The sequence below is a fragment of the Hyperolius riggenbachi genome, chromosome 7, assembly GCF_040937935.1.
Source record: "Hyperolius riggenbachi isolate aHypRig1 chromosome 7, aHypRig1.pri, whole genome shotgun sequence".
Taxonomy (NCBI): domain Eukaryota; kingdom Metazoa; phylum Chordata; class Amphibia; order Anura; family Hyperoliidae; genus Hyperolius; species Hyperolius riggenbachi.
The window spans coordinates 68,869,516-68,891,946 of NC_090652.1; the positions used below are offsets into that span (position 1 = coordinate 68,869,516).

The following is a 22,431-nucleotide window of genomic DNA, read 5'->3' on the forward strand; positions in this document are numbered from 1 at the left end:
GACAGCAACACAGCCCGGGAGAAGGGACGTTTCTGCTCCAGACTCGAGATGATAAGCTGCATGCACAGGCAGAAGAGAAGGTATGCAGGCAGGCTGCTAAGAACACTTCCTGTCCTGTGTGCAGACTCCCAGTACTGTTATAACTGCTAGAATGTGCCCTGCTCTTTTGATACTAGCGTTTTCTTTGGAAGCTGGTTAGGCTGTAGGCTGGTAAAACTGTAAACCTGTGCTTTAGTGCTGTGCTGTCTCTCCCTCTCCCCTCTCTGTTCCTCTGCCCCTCCTCCATCTTATGCTGTCTCTACCCCTCTCTGTTCCTCTGCACTCTCTTCCATCTTATGCTGTCTCTCCCTCTCCCCTCTGTTTCTCTGCACCCTCTTCCATCTTATGCTGTCTATCCCTCCGCCTCTCTGTTCCTCTACCCCCCTCTTACATCTTATGCTGCCTCTCCCTCTCTACTCTTTCCCTCTGCTCGGATTACGTGTATTTTCTGGTGAAACGCTTCCACATTACGATTATTTTCTGACAACGCTGCCCCGTTATGATTATTTTCTGGTGAAACACTGCTGCCCTATGATTAATTTCTGGTGAAATGCTGCTGCAATAAGTGTATTTTCTGGTGAAACGCTGCCACCTTACGAATATTTTACGGTGAACTGCTGCTGCAATAAGTGTATTTTCTGGTGAAACACTGCCACATTCCGATTATTTTCTGGTGAATTACGATTCTGAATTACGATAATTACTATTATTTTCTGATGAAACACTGCCGCATTATGATTATTTTCTGGTGAAACGATGCTGCATTATGATTATTTTCCTGGGGGGGGGGGGAGGGGGCGCCACAGGTTTTCTCGCCTGGAGTGACAAAATGACTAGAGGCACCCCTGTGTACATGAATTTGTCGAAAGTTGCTGGGCTAATGGGGGCTCCAGCGGGACCATGGAGGGGACTCAGAGGACCCCCGAGGAACCTTGCAGGCTGCGGGGGGCTGGAAAAAGCCCTAAATAAGTGCAGATTTTCATTTCATTGGTATGCTCAGGGTCCATTTAAGCTTGTAAATGCAAAACGATCATTGTAAGTTTTTAAGACCATGAATGGATACTTTAAAGTGCAATGAATTACTTGCAAAGAATTTGTACACAACTCTGGGAGAGTGTTTCATACTACTGATATATCCAGTGGTACTTGGGGGGAGATGTTACCAACAACAGGGGGTACAAACATCTTTCGTAAAGGGTTACCTGATATAATAATGTTAAGAAACCCTGATCTATATGTTATTAAGTGCAACACGTATTAATATCAGTCTTTACCTTGTCACGTTGTGTAAGTCTGGTAAATGGTGCCTAACATTTAAAGAGAAAAAAAAACACAAGATATTAAAAGAGGCATGGCAGGAATATTAATGTAATTTAAGTTATGTGTCCAATACAAGCACTATCCATTATATTAAATATTTTCCTGAAGTAGTTGGCTTTCTGTGTTATATAGTAATGAAGGCTATTAGTTTTGCAGAATCCCAGACAGCAGTAACATTAGCACTGGCTGATATTTTGGCTGGGAATTGGTCTTTCACATGCACCCTGCATACTCTAGTAAAAGTGAAGGTCGGTACTGTACAGGCAAAATTTAAAAAAATTGAATATTGTGCAAAAGTTCATTTATATCAGTAATTCAACTTACATTGTAAAACTAATATATAAAATAGGAGCCCTTTGTAGGTGTTTTGGTGTAATTAGCTGAGTAAAGTCTGACACTTTGAATATGGAAGCTTTTTAAAATATTCTAATGGTCTGAGATTTTGATTTTGTGGTTTTCATACGCTGTAAGCCATAATCATCAAAATTATAACAAAGGCTTGAAATATCTTGTGTTGCATATAATGAGTCTATGTCCTTTGCGGGGAACGACTATGGCAGAGCTCAAACTTCCCCAGCAGACCTTTTACAGCACTGCTAAGGTCATGTATATTTGGCCCCACCCATTACCATGCCCAAATTTTGTGGTGTGACCATGGGTAACAGTAAATTCGGGCGCCTGATGCAAGTGGACAAATCGGGCGCCGCCATTCACTCCCATAATAAATATCGTTTAATGGGCGCCCGACAGGAAAAAAGGGCGCCGGAGAAAAATAACGTTTTATAAGCGGCGCCCGGAGACTTTTACTGTTTTATAACTGCTTCTCATGATTACACATTATTTTATGATTTATAATTTTTTAAACATTATTTTTAAACGAAAAACAGTACAATCTTTTTTAAAACATTATTTTTAAACGAAAAACAGCACAATATTTTTTTTAACGTTATTAATGCTTATCACAGGGGGGTCTTAGGTTTAGGCACCACCAGGGGGGTCTTAGGTTTAGGCACCAACAGGGGGGTCTTAGGTTTAGGCACCAACAGGGGGGTCTTAGGTTTAGGCACCAACAGGGGGGTCTTAGGTTTAGGCACCAACAGGGGGGTCTTAGGTTTAGGCACCAACAGGGGGGTCTTAGGTTTAGGCACCAACAGGGGAGTCTTCGGGTTAGGCACCATCAGGGGAGTATTAGGTTTAGGCACCAACAGGGGGGTCTTAGGTTTAGGCACCAACAGGGGGGTCTTAGGTTTAGGCACCACCATGGGAGTCTTAGGGTTAGGCACCATCAGGGGAGTCTTAGGTTTAGGCACCACCAGGGGGGTCTTAGGTTTAGGCACCACCAGGGGGGTCTTAGGTTTAGGCACCATCAGGGGAGTCTTAGGTTTAGGCACCACCAGGGGGGTCTTAGGTTTAGGGACCAACACGGGGGTCTAGGGGTTAGGGGTAGGTACAGGGAGGGTTACTTACTATTTTTTTAAACGTTATTATACGTTTCACTTTTTAAACGGAAGATTAACGTTTTCACAATTGCCAATTTCATGCACATTATTTAATGATTTATAACTTTATAAAACATTATTTTTAAACGAAATATAGTACATTATATTTTTAAACGTTATCCATGTTTATCGTTTAAAACCCCGCGCCCTTTTTTCCCAGCGCCCCTTTTTAACGTACGCGTGACCATGCCCCTTTTTTTGCACACCGCGTGCGGGGGGTGTCGGATTTAGGGTGAGTGCACTCACTTCTTTTTCCAGGACTAGACCCCTGGGCGGAATACTCCAGGGAAGGGAGCGCCCTGCAAAAGGCTTACAGCATGAGGCTGTAAGTCACCACCAAAAAGCCAATGGCCTTTTCTCGCTGTGGCAAACCCTACAAAAAGCAGCAAGAGCGAGTTGCTCAGGTCATGGTATTGCAGGCCCATCCTCGACACAACTTTTAAGAGGGGAGGAGTGACAGTTTCCCCATTCACATGAACGTTGGTGCTCAAATAGTTCCCCTTAAATGTGAGTACTGCTCAGAAAGAAAGTGTTTCTGTCAGAACTGACAGAGCTTTCCACAGGAAGTGTCTTGTTTACCAGAAAGGAGACAATCAAGCCATAAAAAACCCTCTCCACTAGAGCAAGTAAATTCCAAGATCCATTCTTCAGAGAGCAGAGATAACAAAGCCAGAAACATAAACAATTAATTGCAAAAAAACAGCATACCCCATGTCCTGTAATCAGCCTGAAGGTCCAAGGAGATTAAAAAACAAAAATGTACTTACCTACGGTTTCCGCCAGCTACTTGCAGCTGTCCTGTCACTGTGCCCTCACCACAGCTCCACTCCCTGCCAGTGGCTCAGGGTCCTATCCAGTGCAAGATGCCTATTGTGCTCCAGCGTGCGGCTCTCGGAGTCGCACTGACGTCTTTCGGACTGTACTGCGCAGGCGCAGTAGTTCTGTGCCTGCGCAGTACAGTCCAGATGACGTCAGTGTGACTCCAAGAGTCACACACTGAAGTCACACACCAGCGGAGGGGACCGGGAGACCAGGAGCTGCAGTTAGGGCACAGGACCGCTGCAAGGGGCTGGAGGAAGCCCAAGGTAAGTAGATTTTTGTCTTTTAATCACCTCGGACTTTCCCTATAATTAACCTAGAAGTGTCTATCACACATATTTTCATAATTTGATTAACCACTTCAGCCTTCAGTCTTTTTCACTTTATGCATCCGAGCAATGTTCACCTCCCATTCATTAGCCTATAACTTTATCACTACTTATCACAATGAACTGATCTATATCTTGTTTTTTCTGTCACCAATTAGGCTTTCTTTGGGTGGTACATTTTGCTAAGAGCCACTTTACTGTAAATGCATTTTAACAGGAAGAATAAGAAAAAAACTTAAAAAAATCATTATTTCTCAGTTTTCAGCCATTATAGTTTTAAAATAATACATGCCTCCATAATTAAAACTCACGTATTGTATTTGCCCATATGTCCCGATTATTACACCGTTAAAATTATGTCCCTATAACAATGTATGGCGACAATATTTTATTTGGAAATAAAGGTGCATTTTTTCCGTTTTGCATCTATCACAATTTACAAGTTTAAAATAAAAAAAAACATAGAAATATTTCATCTTTACATTGATATTTAAAAAGTTTAGACCCTTAGGTAAATATTTACATTTTTTTTTATTATTGTAATGGTTTTTTTTTTATATTAAACATTTTATTTAGGTATTTTTTGGGAGGGTGGGATGTAAACAGTACTTTTATAATGTAAATGTGTGTTGTTTTTTATTTTTTTTACTTTTAGTTGTAGTTTTACTTTTTGGCCACAAGATGGTGGCCATGAGTTTGTTTACATGACGTCACTCTAAGCGTAACATACGTTTAGAGGGACGCATTGAGGATGCAACAGCCAGAAAAAGCGGAGCTTCTGAGAGAAGCTGTCACTTTTTCTGCGGGGCAGAGGAATCTGTGATCGGGCACCATAGCCCGATTCACTGATTCGTGGGCTAACGATCTGCGGCTGGGAGCGCGCGTACACGCGCACATGGCCTCCTGGGCGTAGCTAGTACGTCCAGGAGGCCAAAGTAGTTAATGCCCGTTATATGAAACTGGGTGGCAATTGTCTCTGCCTATATGGATTTGGATATATGGATTTGTATCCTTGTTTGCTATCAGGGGTGTAACTAGAAATCACTGGGCCCCCCTGCAAAACTTTGGATGGGGCCCCCTCCCCCTGCACACTAAATAGGGACTGTCTGCAAATCTTTGTCTACAAAACTTTGTATGATTCGTTATTAGTGGCTGAGCAGATGATGTCATTAGAACACATGTATAGAGAGCAGAAAGTTTTTTTTCTCCTTGCCCTTAGTTGTCAGTCTCTCAGGACAGGGCCCCCTGTGGCTTCTTGGCCCCCCTGTGGCTGCATTCCTTGCAGGGTCTATTGTTACGCCCCTGTTTGCTATGACTATTTGAATCTTTTAAAGAATATGGAATAAAGTTTTGAATAGTTAATGTTGCTGAACATCACTGTGAATTCCACCATAATTTGACATTTGTGGCTCGTGGATTCGTTATCACAATATAGTTTTCATGTTGGGGAAAGATAGCTGCTTTTTTTCTAATTCATTTCTACTTACCAGCATGCGGCTTGAAAGTTTCTGTCTTTCTCGGGGTGGCTGGAACAAAAAAATGATTTAACATAAAAAACACAGAAATAAAATTGAAAAAAAAAAATCTCAGGCATAATGCCAGAAGGAAAGTGTATAAGGGCCCATTCACTCTAGCATGGTAAAATCACTATAAACTCTCCCGACTCCTGAGAGATCAGCGCTTTTTTAAGCACTGTATCGCAATCTCTCCAGAATCAAGGCAAAATGCTACATGGAACAGTGGTGCTAAAAATACCCCTTTTCAAAATTCGAGTTTGGTCGAATTCGAATAGTAAATTATTCGAGGTCAGTCGAATATTCGAGTCGAATAAATTTTACTATTCGATTCGACCTCGGACTTCAAGCTCACTATTCGAGTCGGTATTCGAGCTCATTATTCGAGCTGACTATTCGAATTGGCCTCAAATAGCTTCCTACACTTGTTTTGAGGGTGAATGATGCAAGAAACATCTTTTTTTCCAAGTAACAACAGCAAGTGATTATGTGGGGATGTTCCTTTAAAAAAAAAAAGGTGAAAAGAGAAGTTGTGTCCAGAATTTTGTTCAGTACTGTATATACTTCTTCTTCTTCTTCTTTATCTTCTATATCTTCTTCTTCTTCTTCTATATCTTCTTCTTCTATATCTTCTTCTTCTATATCTTCTTCTATATCTTCTTCTTCTTCTTTTATATTGTCTTCTTCTTCTTCTTCATCTTCTTCATCATCATCTTCTTCATCTTCTTCATCTTCTTCTTCATCTTCTTCATCTTCTTCTTCTTCTTCTTCATCTTCTTCTTCTTCTCCTTCTTCATCTTCTTCTTCTTCATCTTCTTCTTCTTCATCTTCTTCATCTTCTTCTTCATCTTCTTCATCTTCTTCTTCATCTTCTTCATCTTCTTCATCTTCTTCATCTTCTTCATCTTCATCATCTTCTTCATCTTCTTCATCTTCTTCATCTTCTTCATCTTCTTCATCTTCTTCATCTTCATCTTCTTCTTCATCTTCTTCATCTTCATCTTCTTCTTCTTCTCCTTCTTCTTCTTCTTCTTCTTCATCTTCATCTTCTTCTATATCGTCTTCTTCTTCACTTATTTCTCTTTTCAATTTTTTTTTAAAGAAATGCAGCTATTTTTGAGCGTAACAAATAGCTGGTGGCGCACGCATGTTGGAAGCGCCATTGTATGTGCTCCCTGGCAGTGGAAACACACAGACAGCAGGAGGTAAATTCAGCAGCAGGAGGAGGAGGATGAGTGTGTGGCAGCAGGCAGTCAATGAGGCAGGCAGCGTGACATAATAGCCCTGGTACCTAGCGGTGATACCAGGGCTGTAAATAAACACAGCAGGCAGGAGGTCCCAGACAGCGGTCGTGCAGCCCACATCGTGTCCAATACACAACTGGGACAACACAGTTTTCAACCCGGGCACCTCAGAAAAATTAAACCTTTTTTTTAATGGTTTTTTGGTTTTGTTTGTAAAACAAATTACACAGATATATAGCTATTGTTTGACGTAATAGCTGGTGGCAGAGTGGCAGCAGAAGGTAATTCTGTGTACCCTGGCAGTGGGAAACACAGACAGACAGCAGCATCAGCAGGAGGAATGGAGGAGTAGTGTGAGTGTGGCAGCAGGTAGGCAGCGTGACATAATAGCCCTGGTACCTAGCGGTGATACCAGGCCGTAAATAAACACAACAGGAGGTCCCAGACAGCGGTCGTGCAGCCCACATTGTGTCCAATACACAACTGGGACAACACAGTTTTCAACCCGGGCACCTCAGAAAAATTAAACCTTTTTTTTTGTAATGGTTTTGTAGTTTTGGTTTTACAACCAATTACACAGATATAGCTATTTTTTGACGTAATAGCTGGTGGCAGAGTGGCAGCAGAAGGTAAATCTGTGTACCCTGGCGTTGGGAAACACAGACAGACAGCAGCAGCAGGAGGAATGGAGGAGTAATTATGTGAGCAGCTATTGTTTGACGTAATAGCTGGTGGCAGAGTGGCAGCAGAAGCTAATTCTGTGTACCCTGGCAGTGGGAAACACAGACAGACAGCAGCATCAGCAGGAGGAATGGAGGAGTAGTGTGAGTGTGGCAGCAGGTAGGCAGCGTGACATAATAGCCCTGGTACCTAGCGGTGATACCAGGTCGTAAATAAACACAACAGGAGGTCCCAGACAGCGGTCGTGCAGCCCACATTGTGTCCAATACACAACTGGGACAACACAGTTTTCAACCCGGGCACCTCAGAAAAATTAAACCTTTTTTTTTGTAATGGTTTTGTAGTTTTGGTTTTACAACCAATTACACAGATATAGCTATTTTTTTACGTAATAGCTGGTGGCAGAGTGGCAGCAGAAGGTAAATCTGTGTACCCTGGCGTTGGGAAACACAGACAGACAGCAGCAGCAGCAGGAGGAATGGAGGAGTAATTATGTGTGCAGCTATTGTTTGACGTAATAGCTGGTGGCAGAGTGGCAGCAGAAGGTAATTCTGTGTACCCTGGCAGTGGGAAACACAGACAGACAGCAGCAGCAGGAGGAATGGAGGAGTAGTGTGAGTGTGGCAGCAGGCAGGCAGCGTGACATAATAGCCCTGGTACCTAGCGGTGATACCAGGCCGTAAATAAACACAACAGGAGGTCCCAGACAGCGGTCGTGCAGCCCACATTGTGTCCAATACACAACTGGGACAACACAGTTTTCAACCCGGGCACCTCAGAAAAATTAAACCTTTTTTTTTGTAATGGTTTTGTAGTTTTGGTTTTACAACCAATTACACAGATATAGCTATTTTTTGACGTAATAGGTGGTGGCAGAGTGGCAGCAGAAGGTAAATCTGTGTACCCTGGCATTGGGAAACACAGACAGACAGCAGCAGCAGCAGGAGGAATGGAGGAGTAATTATGTGTGCAGCTATTGTTTGACGTAATAGCTGGTGGCAGAGTGGCAGCAGAAGGTAATTCTGTGTACCCTGGCAGTGGGAAACACAGACAGACCGCAGCAGCAGGAGGAATGGAGGAGTAGTGTGAGTGTGGCAGCAGGCAGGCAGCGTGACATAATAGCCCTGGTACCTAGCGGTGATACCAGGCCGTAAATAAACACAACAGGAGGTCCCAGACAGCGGTCGTGCAGCCCACATCGTGTCCAATACACAACTGGGACAACACAGTTTTGAACCCGGGCACCTCAGAAAAATTAAACCTTTTTTTTTTAATGGCTTTTTGGTTTTGTTTGTAAAACAAATTACACAGATATATAGCTATTGTTTGACGTAATAGCTGGTGGCAGAGTGGCAGCAGAAGGTAAATCTGTGTACCCTGGCAGTGGGAAACACAGACAGACAGCAGAAGGGCAGTACACAGCAGCCCACTGTAGGTGTAAAATGTGTGGCTGCAGGCGACGTAATAGTCAAAGTGAACCAGGCTGGCTTAGTGAGCAGGAGCCAGGAGGTGGTAAAGGGTGGTAAGGCACATTAACGATGGTTCTTAGCCAGTTCATGTCCCCCTCTCGCCGACAACAGGGGCCAGGAACTCGCCTTCCACCCACGCCTGGTTCATCTTGAGAAACGTCAGTCTGTCCACAGACTTGTGAGACAGACGTGAGCGTTTCTCGGTGACCACACCACCAGCTGCACTGAAGCAGCGCTCGGACAGCACGCTGGAAGGGGGGCAGGACAGCACTTCCAGGGCGTACTGCGCCAGCTCGCTCCAGATCTCCAGGCGCTTGACCCAATACTCCATGGGATCAACAGGGGCATCGCTGTCAAGCCCGCTGTAGGACCCCATGTAGTCAGCCACCATGCGGGTCAGGCGCTGGCTGTGACCGGAGGAGGATGCTGCTGCATGCACCTCCTCTCTAGTCACTGCTGCCAGAGCCTCTACAGTCCTGTAGAGCTTGTGGCTGAGAGACAGCAGGTCTGTGGGGCGCTTGCTGCTGGATGCAGGCACCTGCTGCTGCCTCTGTGCTGGCTGCTGGACAGTGGGGGTGGAAGGCTGGGGGAAGGCTTCCTCCAAGCGCTCAACAAGGGCCTGCTGCAAGCTCCTTATTTGTTGCGCTGGGTCTCCTCCTGCAGGCGGCAGGAACTGGCTCAACTTCCCCTTGAGGCGTGGGTCCAACATCATGCTGATCCAGATGTCCTCCCTCTGCTTCATCTGGATCACCCTGGAGTCCCTGCGCAGGCACGTCAGCATGTGCGCTGCCATTGGGAAGAGGCGGGCCACGTCTGCTGGCACATCGACGGCAGTGCTGCTGTCCTCATCCTCCTCCTCTGCCTCGTCAGCCTCATCCTCTCTCCACCCCGCACCAACTCAGCTGCACTGTGCTGCTCCCCCTCATCAGCAGCAAGGTCAGGGACCTCCACCAAGTCCTCCTCCTCCTCCCCCTCAGAGGTGGACTGTGCAGCTGCTTGCCGCTCCTGCTGGTCCAAGGCTGCCGCTCCCTGTTCCAGCAAAGCATCGAGGGCCCTGTTCAGCAGACAAACCAGGGGCACCCACTCGCAGACCATAGCATGGTCCCTGCTCACCATGTTAGTGGCCTGCAGAAAGGGAGCCAGCACTAAGCACACCTGCTGCATGTGCCTCCAGTCATCATCGGGGACGATGGACGGGATGTTGCTGGTCTTGTCCCTTCTCTGAGCGGCGGAAACAGTGGCCAGGGCAAGGTACTGGTTGACAGCGTGCTTCTGTTCAACCAGACGCTCCAACATCGCCAGGGTGGAGTTCCAGCGAGTCGGAACGTCAAGGATCAGCCGATGGCGTGGCAGATCCAGCTCCTTTTGCACGTCTTCCAGGCTCGCACAGGCTGCAGCCGAGCGCCGGAAGTGACGCACAACGTTCCTTGCCGTTTCCAGCAGTTCGCCCATCCCCTGGTAGGTGCGCAAGAACTTCTGGACCACCAGGTTCAGCACGTGGGCAAGACAGAGGATGTGGGTCAGGTTTCCCCTGTCTATTGCGGCAACCAGATTGGCCCCATTGTCGGCCACCACCTCTCCGACTCTGAGGCCTCTGGGGGTCAGCCAAATCCTCTCCTGCTCCTGGAGTTTGGCCAACACATGGGTTGCCGTCAGCTTGGTCTTCCCAAGGCTGACCAAGTGCAGCAGCGCTTGGCAGTGGCGGGCCTTAACGCTGCTGTTGAGGCGGGGGGTTTGGCCAGGTGTGCCGGAGGATGGCAGAGGATCGGAGGAACCTGCTGCAGTTCCCCTGACCCTGCGGGGTGGCACCACCCACTGTGTTGCTGCTGCTGCTGTGCCCGCTGCTGCTCTCCCATCCTCACCCCCTTCCACCAAGCTGACCCAGTGGACAGTGAAGGACAGGTAGCGGCCTGTCCCGAAGCGGCTGCTCCAGGAGTCCATGGTGACGTGGACCCTTTCACCAACCGCGTGCTCCAGCCCTCGCTCCACATTGGCCATCACAAAGCGGTGCAGTGCAGGAATGGCCTTGCGGGCAAAGAAGTGTCTGCTGGGGAGCTGCCAGTCTGGGGCTGCGCAAGCAAGCAGCGCACGAATGTCACTCCCCTCCTGCATGAGCATGTACGGCAGGAGTTGGGAGCACATGGCCCGTGCCAGCAAGCCGTTCAGCTGCCGCACGCGACGGCTGCTGGGAGGCAGAGCCCTAACCACCCCCTGGAAGGACTCGCTCAAAAGGCTCTGGCGTGGCCTTTTGCTGGCACGGGAATCAGCAGACACAGCGGAGGAGGCCACTGAGGACTGGCTGCCAGAACAGGCCTCAGTGTCGGCGGCAGGAGTTGCAGAGGGGGGAGGAGCAGTGCGTTTCCGCACTCCTGCTGGTGCTGCTGGAGGAGCAGGAGGGCGGGTGCCTGCTGTTGCTGCTGCTGCTGCAGCTGAAGGCTGTGCAGTGATGGGTGTGGTGCCACTGCCAGCACCAGATGCCTTCAGCCTCTGGAACTCCTCATGCTGGTGGAAATGTTTCGCAGCAAGGTGGTTGATGAGCGAGCTGGTGCTGAACTTGAAGGGGTCTGCACCTCTGCTCAACTTCCGCTGGCAGTGGTTGCAAGTGGCGTACTTGCTGTACACAGTGGGCATGGTGAAAAATCGCCAGATTGGTGACAGAAACATCCCCCTACGGCATGGAAGCGCTGCTGCCGCCTGTCTCCCTGTGGTGGTTGGGGGGGGGGCTTGGGTGCGGCTGGTGGTGGTACTGGCAGATGCTGCTGCTGCTGCTGCTGCTGAGCCTGAGACACCAGCAGGCTGTGGGACCTGCCTACTGCTGCCAATGCTTGCAATGATGCACCTCCTTGCAAGGCCCACAAGCGCATCCTCCTCCTCCTCCTCAGAGCTGCTGAGGACGACATCCCCTGGAGGTGGTGGCACCCAGTCTCTGTCTGTCATCGGGTCATCATCATCCTCCCCCTCCTGAAACATGTCCTGCTGGGATGATGACCCCCCAAACTCCTCTCCTGATGCATGGATGGGCTGCTTGACTGTCGCCACAGTCTTGCTGTCCAATCCCTCATCCCCCAAAGTGCCCATCAGCATCTCCTCCTCCAAATCGCCGACAACAGCAGACAATACCCTGATGGTGCCTGGGGTAAAAATACTGCTGAGTGACAGGTCGCCAACTTGTGACGGTGAACTGGCCTCCTCCCCAGACCCTGCTGGGCGGCTGCTGCGAACAGGGGTGGTGGTGGTGGTGGTGAGGGTGGAGGCCTCGGATGCAGAGCTGATGGCGGGCTGCTCATCCTCCGTCATGAGTTGCACCACAGTGTCTGCATGCTTTTCCTCAATGGGACGTTTCCTACCCGGCTGGAGGAAAATCGGAGCAGGTGCTACACGCTGCTGCTGCTGTGTCTCTGCAGCGTGAGTTGCAGATGCTCCTGCTGGGCGGCGCCCAAGGCGTCCACGGCCAGTGGCTATGGGAGGAATGTTAGCCACTGACGCTGCTGCTGCTGCTGCTGCTGCTGCTGCGGAACTGTGCATGGTGGCGCGGCCGCGGCCTGCCACAATGCTGCTCCCTCTCCTCCTGATTCCCTTGCTGCCCTTCCCCTTGCCCAAACCGCGCTGGCTGCCACTTCCAGACATCTTCGATGTTTTGGGCGTAAAGACAAAAGTTTTTTAAAAGGGCGGGTTAAAAGTGGGGTACTTTAATGGAGTGGGTTGGTGGGTGAGGTGACTGAGTGAGTGTCCCTAGTACAGTAAGTAAGTAGTAACAGTCAGGAAGTACAACTAGAAGTTACAATAATCAGTAGTAATCACAAGGAAATTTAGTGTGTGTACACTACAGACAGTGAGTGCACGCACGCGCAAACACGCGCAGGAGCTAGCCTATGAACAGTGACTGAGTGAGTGTCCCTAGTACAGTAAGTAAGTAGTAACAGTCAGGAAGTACAACTAGAAGTTACAATAATCAGTAGTAATCACAAGTAAATTTAGTGTGTGTACACTACAGACAGTGAGTGCACGCACGCGCAAACACGCGCAGGAGCTAGCCTATGAACAGTGACTGAGTGTCCTAGTACAGTAAGAGTAAGTAGTAACAGTAAGTACAACTAATTACAATAATCAATCAGTAATCAGAACTTCAGAAGGAAATAGAGTGTGTTGTACACAGACAGTGAGTGCACACACGCAGGAGCTAGTAGCCTATGAACAGTGACTGAGTGTCCTAGCCTCCTATAGTACAGTAAGAGTAAGTAGTAACAGTAAGTACAACTAATTACAATAATCAATCAGTAATCAGAAGGAAATAGAGTGTGTGTGTACAGTACACAGACAGTGAGTGCACACACGCAGGAGCTAGTAGCCTATGAACAGTGACTGAGTGTCCTAGACTCCTATAGTACAGTAAGAGTAAGTAGTAACAGTAAGTACAACTAATTACAATAATCAATCAGTAATCAGAAGGAAATAGAGTGTGTGTGTACACTACAGTACACAGACAGTGAGTGAGTGCACACACGCAGGAGCTAGTAGCCTATGAACAGTGACTGAGTGTCCTAGACTCCTAGTACAGTAAGAGTAAGTAGTAACAGTAAGTACAACTAATTACAATAATCAATCAGTAATCAGAAGGAAATAGAGTGTGTGTGTACACTACAGTACACAGACAGTGAGTGAGTGCACACACGCAGGAGCTGGTAGCCTATGAACAGTGACTGAGTGTCCTAGACTCCTAGTACAGTAAGAGTAAGTACGTAGTAACAGTAAGTACAACTAATTACAATAATCAATCAGTAATCAGAAGGAAATAGAGTGTGTGTGTACAAGACAGTGAGTGCACACACGCAGAAGCTAGTAGCCTTAGCCTTAGCCTATGAACAGTGACAGTGAGTGTCCTAGTACAGTATAACTACAATACTAAATACAGAATCAATCAGTAGTAAAGGACAGCAGAAATACTGGTATAGATGAGAGAAATATACTAACAGAGGACAGGAGAGAACAGCTGCCCACACAGGCAGGCCCTGAGGCCTAAAGCTGTAAGCTTGCCTGCAGCAGCTGTCTCTGTCTATGTAACACAAAAGCTACTAACTAAAATACAATGTCTATCTAACTAACAACAATATAGGTGTGTATAGGAGGTGTATGTGAGCAAAAACGCTAGGTAAATGACCACAATAGAGCTCTTGCTAAGCCAAAGCACAAAGGAGCAACTCTCTCTCTATGCAGGTCTCAGGCAAGGACGGAGAAACCTAACATGGCGGCCGCTATTTATAGGGTAGGGGCTGGCCAGGGTCCCCCTCTGTGATTGGCTGCCGTCAGAGGGCCTGGGATCCCTCTGATTGGCTCTAAGGACATCAATCTGGGCTATGGCGCTATTCGAGCTCGGTACCCGAGCTCGAATAGCGCCGTTTGCTCGAATAGCTCGAATAGTGAATGGGCTATTCGCGTTTACTCGAATAGCCCATTCGAATAGCTGCAGCTATTCGGAGCTCGAATACCGAGCTCGAATAGCTGAAAAAGAGCTCGAATATTCGAGCTACTCGAATATTCGAGCTCTGCTGAGCACCACTAACATGGAACACGTTTTGTGATTCCCGCTACTCGCAAATCGCCCATCTGAGGCAATCACGACAGTAAGATCACTGCCATTAATTTGGTATTGCGCTGGGGCATTAAAAAGCGCTAGCACTCTGGCGATTAGTGGGAATCACCCGCTAATCGGTCCCTTAGAACCTGATAATTTCCTCTGAACTCTGGGAGCACACATGAGCAGAGTGAAAACACGAAATGTTTTGCCACAATTTTAAGCCAACATCCTCCATTTTGTTGCATCTGTTTTGAATGCAAGTTGTGCAACCTGCCTATATTTAGGCTCTGCTCATCCATGCAGTTGGTCAAGCAGATGCAGCCACCTTCTCCTACTGTATAGAAATGTAAGTTTGCTTATAGCTAGCTGCATCTATGTGCTATTTCAGTTTGCATTCCATTTTAATCTGAGTTTAGTGTATAGTTTGCATCTGTTTTGAATACAAGGTGTGTATTTAGCCTCTAGGGGTCTCTGCACACCTCTGTTGGTAGTCATTTCAGTTGCAGCCTAATTAGGAGCAAAGCCAATTTTCCCCTGCATTCCATTGTGTTTTCATTTTCTTCTGCACTTCTTGGGCTCGATTCACTAAAGCGGGATAACTCAGTTATCACGTGTAAAGGCTTTGCATGTGCTAACTCGAGTATAAAGGCTTTGCATGTGCTAACTCAAGTGTAAAGGCATTGCATGTGCTAACTTGAGTGTTTAGGCTTTGCACATGCAAACTTGGGTGCTAAGTAGTTTGCACGTGCTTTTCACTGCCATGCTAACATTTAGCACCCTTTAGTGTACTGAGCCTATTATTGTATCATTAAAATACACTGAATTCAAATTACTTGTCGCTTTAAAAAAAAAAAAAACTGAATGGGGACAGTATTTTTACCCTGCAATACAAATGCAATAAAAAAAGGAAACAAAAGCAAAAAAACAATTCTGGAGAATTTTGATTTTGAGTGGTCCATAGCATCTATTGCATGTGTGGCTATAAGGTAAAAAAAAACAGCTGATAATTGCTTACTGGCTGATGGACTGGCTGAGACAGGTAGCTTTGTTTAGATGTTGACGTAACACTTGTCACTACTGTAAGGTTCATGCATCCACAAGAAATGTGTGATCCTATTCAAATACTCAAACACACCAGATCAAACAGTACATAAACTGTTATTCTAAGATGATCATTTATGTCATCAGCTGGCAGGGCCGGATTTACAATAAGGCACTGTAGACATGTGCCTACCATCGGGCGCATGATGTTGGAAAGGCGGCTCATTCCCCTCTCCAAGTGCCCCTCTAATTACCTAATACTTGGGTGGGGTCACCTCTAGCTATTTAATAGAGAGCTTAGCTCTGGCCACCTCTTGCTACCTAATACTAAAGCGCACCTATAACAACCTATGACCGGCAAGAGAACTAAGGGAGAAGTGACAGCTAGGTCAGCCCGACAGCCAGCACACTTAGGCCTCTTTCACAGTGCAATGTTAAAGTCGTAAGTTAGAAAATGACTAATTCACAGCAATACTAAGTCTGTGCGACATTCACAGTGCACATGTAGCATTAGTGTGTTATTAGAAAGTGCTGCATGCTGTGCGTTTAATAGCAGTATCTCAGCAACACTATCAGATGTGTGTGCTAGGACCAAAATTGAACCAATTGTAGAGAAAAAGAGTACTAGGCCCTTTGAGAAACAGCACCACACATATATAGTATTCGCATTATATGCAAAATGTATTTAACAATGATATGACATCACTATAGAACCATTAAAAACAATTAAAACAATCATACCGCCTGTAGCATCAAAAAATAGTATAGAAATATTACATAAGTATTGAGCACCCAATAATGAGCAATAGTAAATAGTGAAAATCACCCCGAGGTGCTCAGGAAAGAGCTACCTACAGGGTTTGAACCCAAGTTCTGTATATGGCTACAAAAAGTGCATATAGTGGTAAATGTATCTAGTGACAGGTGTTATAATAACCAAAGTGAATACAAACAATTAATACCATCAATATGATGCAATAAAGATAATATGATGCAATACGATCAACCAAAATGTGCAAAGCAAGAACCTGTGAAGTTGAAACATTCAAAGGTAAGACCGTGACTATGATACCGCATACTACACTGGTGAAAAAATAGTGAAGAGGCAATATACTTATCTGGATCAGGGCACATGCGCAGTCATTTTTTTTTTTTATTTGACGCATGCGCCGTTTTCGTTCTAGCTCAAACGAAAACGGCGCACCAAGAGCCGCATAACGCGGCTCTATTTAGCATCCAACTTTTACCACCACCATGTGTTGTGTTAGGGGCACGCTTTGCCATCTAACGTCCCCTCCAACGTCCAACTGTGAAAGAGCCCTTACGGTGCTGTTCGGTGGTGGATTGAAGGTTCATGGAGGGTTCATTTATTTTTGCAATTTTTCACAGTAAAAAAATATCTTTTTGTGTTGTCGTGCTTTTCACAATTTTTTGCAGTGAAATATCATTGTTTGCGTTTTTGCAGTAAAAATACAGTTTTTTTTTAAAAGCATGAAAACATGAAAACATAAGCCTATATTCGATGCAAAAAATGACTTTTCCAAAAATTTGCAAGCAACTCTGCTTGCAAGCAAGTCATGCAAATTTTTTTTGCAGTACTGCAGAAAAGTTTTTAGCAACTCTGAAGTTGCTCAGTGAATTATTTTGCTTGCAAACGATTTTGCAAGCAGTTCACTTTTGAGGTCATTCAGCGAGCAATTTTGCATGCAATATGGTTTGTGTAACTCCTTTAGTGGCAACTTTGGGGCTCAGGCAATTTCACATCAGTAATTGATTTTGGGTAGGGGCGTAATGCTCCGCCTCTTTCTGTCTGCTAATTAATATGCAAATATAAAAATGTATGAGCTGTTACTCTCCAGCCATGATTAAGGACTCCATAGTGTGAAACGGGTAAGATCTCAAGCCATTTTGTCATGCCTGTATGTTGGAGCTGTTCTAATAAAGTATTTGCAGTTTACACAGTGAGTGCGGATCCAATATTTTCCAGTCACTGTGAATGTAGCCTGAGGCCTGATATCTGCTAGCAGTGCTTTTCTAAGCCATAAGGTGGGTACACACATCAGAGAAAAGTCTTTGGAAAATGAAAGATCACAGACCAATTTTACCCCCTTCCATGTAGTATGAGAGCCATACTCTACACAGTCTTTTCTATGGAGCTGAACTCCCTATCAGATAAAAATATTTGCAAGATGCTGCACACACAGATGCTGTACACATGCAACAGATCAGTATCTGCAAAAGATCTGTTCCTGCAAAAGATCCGTTCCTGCAAAATGCATTCATGTGCTACGTACACACATGCGACAACGATCGTTCGTTAAGAACGACGAACGAACTTTTAATTGATGAAAGAACGACTTAAGTAAAGGTAGTTTTAAAATGTGTGTAACGATCTGATCGTTAGAACGAACGTTACATCACAGAAAGCAACTATTGCGCCTGCGCATAAAAATGAGAAGTTCCATGGAGAAATAGTGAAATGCGCATGTCAAGCCTAGTACGAACGATCGTTTCCAACGATGTACTACTTTTGCAAACGATCGTCGTTGGTTGAAATCCGCCGAGACAGAACCTTCTTTTGTAGCGATTTGGCTCGTTCGTCGTTTGCCTTAATAGTCGGTGGTTCGTTTTTTGTAACGATCGTCGTTGGTAAAGATCGGGGAACGATCGTTACAAACGACTATAGTCGCATGTGTGTACGCACCTATAGTCTATGATATCTGCAGATCTCATACACACCTTGTTTAACAAACATTCATCTGCAGATCAGACAATTATCTGCAGATCCAAAAGATCCACCCTGGTGGGTCTGATCGGCAGATGATTGTCCGTTAAACAATGTGTGTATGAGGATCTGCAGATCTCATAGACTATGAATGCATTTTGCAGAAATGGATCTTTTGCAGATACTGATCTGTTGCAGGTGTACAGCATCTTTGTGTGCAGCATCTTGCAAAGTTTTTTTATCTGATGGGGAGTTCAGCTCCATAGAATAGACTGTCTAGGTATGGCTCTCATACTACATGGAAGGGGGTAAAATTGGTCTGTGATCTTTCATTTTCCAAAGACTTTTATCTGATGTGTGTACCCACCTTTAGTGATTTGAAAAGCTAAGGCTAATGTAATGCTATAGGTGTGATTATCCCATTTTCGGGCAGAGCTGGTTAGAATGATAATTAGGCCCTGGGGCAAAAGTAATTTGGGGACAGCCCCGGCTGCCCACTTCCAACCAAATCACTCCTGGGGGCCTTGAGCTGGCTGCCAGGCCCTATCCAATCCCTCCCCCCTCCAATCACACAACACCATTAGGTGTCCATCATACAGATCGTATGTTCCCTAAAAAGAATTTTTGGGGTTCCCGTTATGCACCTCCTCCTTTCCTAAACAGAGTAAACACACAGCATCCCCACTGTCATGGGTCACCATAGCTGGAGGGGAGGAAGGGTATTTTGAGAGCCCCCCACAGGCTGTGGCAATTGCCCTCTTTGGCTCTATGGAACAGCTGGTCCTGTTTGAGGGATGTCATTTTCTTAAAATCTCCCATAGCGTTACATTAGCAAGAGCTCTAAAAATCGCAAGCACTTAGAGAAGCACTGCCAGTGGGTCTATTTTAATCTCACTCACTGTAATCTATCCTACAACCTCTGCAAATGCCCAATGGGCATACATATGCTAGTCTACTATAAAAGGTGGTGGAGTCCTGATTAGGCTACTTTGCTGTACCGGGTACAGGATCCAATGAGTCTTTGCAAGGGTAAATGAAATCTCACGACACGCAGGAGTTTTGAGTACAAAAAAAACACTGGCCAGTATCAGAAAGCTCCGTCTCAGGGAAACAGGCAATCTGGAGAAGCGCTATCCAAACCTTACACAATCAGGAACAGTGGGCCAAACTGCCTGATGACAAGTGCAAACATCTCACCACAGAGCAACAGGTATTGCTTATTTGCAGTGATGATTGCCTCTAAATATTGGACAACAGAATATTGGGTTGAGACCCATAATTTTCACCCATGTAATTTCCCAAGTAGCACAAGTCAGAGGGAGACCCGAGGGGGTTGGGGGTCCAGCAACAGGGGGGGGGGGATGTCGGGGCACCCCAAGCTACTATTGCCCTTGGGCCCCATTGGAGCTTCAACTGGCCCTGTGTTTCATCTGTGGGATTTAGACACTACCGAAGCCAGAAAGATCCACAGGACAGCCAGTCAACTGGTATTGTTTAATCCCTCTCACTTCAGGTTCCCCTTGAGGGATACCCGAGGTGACATGTGACATGATGAGATAGACATGTGTATGTACAGTGCCTAGCACACAAATAACTAAGCTGTGTTCCTTTTTTTCGTTCTCTGCCTGAAAGAGTTAAATATCAGGTATGTAAGTGGCAGTTTCTGTCTGAGTCAGGACTGGGCCAGACAACTGTGCGATTCTCACTGATAAGAAATTGCAACTATAAAACACTTTGCAAGCAAAAAATGGCTTCTGAGATCTGGAAAGAGATAAAAAGGGTCAATAGTTTATATTTTAGCCCTGGCATACTTCAATGAATGTGCAATTGAGCAAAAACAATAAAACAGTAAAAACTTAAAAGACTAAAATAAAACTGTGGAACATCTTAAAAAGACATTTTTAGGAGACAGAAGATAGATACAATTGTTAATCTCATTAGTTTATTTTCACCCGGGTGTCCTTTAAGCATGAGATAGTAAATAGTGTTGCTCCGATACCCCTTTTTATTATCCGGGTTGATTCGGATTCGGATAGTAAACTATCTGGATAAATTTGGATATCTGAATTTGAACCGTTCCGCAATCCGCATAGATTTGGATATCCAAACCCATTATCAGGGTAAATCTGGATATCCAGATTGAAAATCGGAAGTGGCCTTTAAATTGCCTCCAAAACGTCTTTAAGCATCATGTTTTTTTTTTTTTTTAAGAAAAACAGTAATTGTTTATGTAAGAAGTTATAATACAAAAAAACAAAAAAAAAGACTGTAAATTAACATCAGGGGGTTAGAGACAGCGGTTGTGTCCACATTGTGTCCAAAGTCCAACGCACAAATGGGACATCACAGTTTTTAGCCCAGACACCTCAAAATAATTAATTACACAGCAATTGTGTTTTAGGTTAAATCTAGGTGGTAGCAGCAGCAGTGGCCTGTGGCTCGCTGCTGTTAACAGCCCTGCTTATTGTGATCGTGGTGCCTGGATTGAAAAGCACGCTCACTGAGGGTAGGCTGCCCGCTGGGGTCGACGTGATAACCGAGTCCCCAGGAACAGCTGGGCGGCTGCTGCTGCTCCTGCGAACAGGCATGCTGTGGGGGTGGAGGCCTCTGTTGTAGAGCTGGGGGTGGCTTGCTCAGCCACCATCAGCTGGAAAATGGCCGCTACACGCTGCTGCGCCTCTGCAGCATGACTACCCCTAACAGCTGGATGGCCAGTGGCTTGCGGCGGAATGGACACTGACGCGGCAGAACTGCTGACGGTGGCAGCAATGTTGCTGTCTCTACCCTTGTCCTTGCTGCCCCTCCCCCGGCTGCCAGTGCCAGCAGACATAGTACAACTTATATGTGATGATGATGTCATCAGATGATGTAGGGTACTTGTACTTTGTTAAAATCGGGGTTGAACTTTCAAGAAAATCAGCATGGAGTGACAGACAGCAGAGTAGAAGACAGTGCACACTAACTGTCTATCTGTCACACTGACACTGCTGCTCAGCACAGCAGCACTGCAGTAATCTGATTCTGTAGTAAGCTAACACAGTACTACTCTAACAACTAACTAGCACTGCAGTACTAACTACACAATAACACAGTAATCCTATTCCCTGACCTATACTGTAGCTAAGGCTAATAGCAGGCCTGGCCTGCACACACACAGGACCTAACTAGCAGCTGCTGCAGCACAGAGGGACTGTCACTGCCTGAAATCCCAAAATTACACAAGCTAGCTAACTAAAAAAACAATAAAATAGTGGTATAGTACAGGTGTTTATGTGCAAAAACACTAGGTTTTATCACAGTATACCGCACTTGCTTAGCTAACACCACTAGAGATGTCTCTCAGTGAGCAATCACAGCAAGGATGATTTTCTCATCATGGCTCCTACAGGAGGGGCTGACCAGGGTTCCCCTCTGTGATTGGTTGCTAGGGCTTCGGCTGGGAGCCCTCTGATTGGCTCAATGACGTCATAGAGCCCTCTGATTGGCTCAGTGTGTTATGCTACCCAGGTTCGTATACCCAAACTAGGTATCCGGATTGCTATTCGAATATTGCATGTGAATCCGGATTCACCCGGATCCAGATTTTGGATTTAGCCAGCTATCCGGAATCCAAATCCGAAGTCTGATAGCTGAAAAAGTTCGGGTAATCTGGGTAGTTCGGGTACCCGGAATCCGGATGAGCATCACTGAAAGTAAATATTCATTATTGTTATTTTATCATTGTAGGAGAGTTACTGTATCTAAATCATCCACTCACCTGTATGCCTTCTTCTAAATCAGTGTTATTTCTTAGCGGATCGTCCTCCTTTAAAAATTAAAATAAATCAATTAATCAACCAACCAATGTGCATCTGCACTTGCATATGCTACTCAATCATTTGCATACATGAACATCGCTGAAAAAAAAAACACTCACAAAATTCTTACCTTAGCTTCTATGTCTTTTATGTCCACAAGGTCTATTACTGAAAACAATAGCAGTGTTAAGTCATTATTATTACTGATTTATAAAGTGCCAGCATGTGGCGATGTACAGAGTAAGTGCAAATATGGGGTACATAAAAATACAGACGTGATAACAGTACACAAAGTGCAGAGATTGGTGCATAGTACAAAATTGTTAGACATTATAGTCAGGGCCATAGAGGCAAAGGGGGGCAATTGCTCCGGGGCCCC

The 22,431-nt window shown here is 45.6% G+C and overlaps 1 protein-coding gene across 1 annotated transcript in view; it reads right to left on the bottom strand.

Moving 5' to 3' along the window:
* The window catches only part of LOC137526048 (uncharacterized), a 75,961-nt gene that overhangs the window by 8,622 nt on the left and 44,908 nt on the right, over positions 1–22,431 (bottom strand). The window contains exons 5-8 of the mRNA XM_068247260.1: positions 22,183–22,220; positions 22,013–22,060; positions 5,494–5,532; positions 1,314–1,346 (exon numbers count right to left, since the gene is read on the bottom strand). Of these exons, the coding sequence (XP_068103361.1) occupies positions 1,314–1,346; positions 5,494–5,532; positions 22,013–22,060; positions 22,183–22,220 (158 nt within the window). The remainder of the gene's footprint in view (positions 1–1,313; positions 1,347–5,493; positions 5,533–22,012; positions 22,061–22,182; positions 22,221–22,431) is intronic.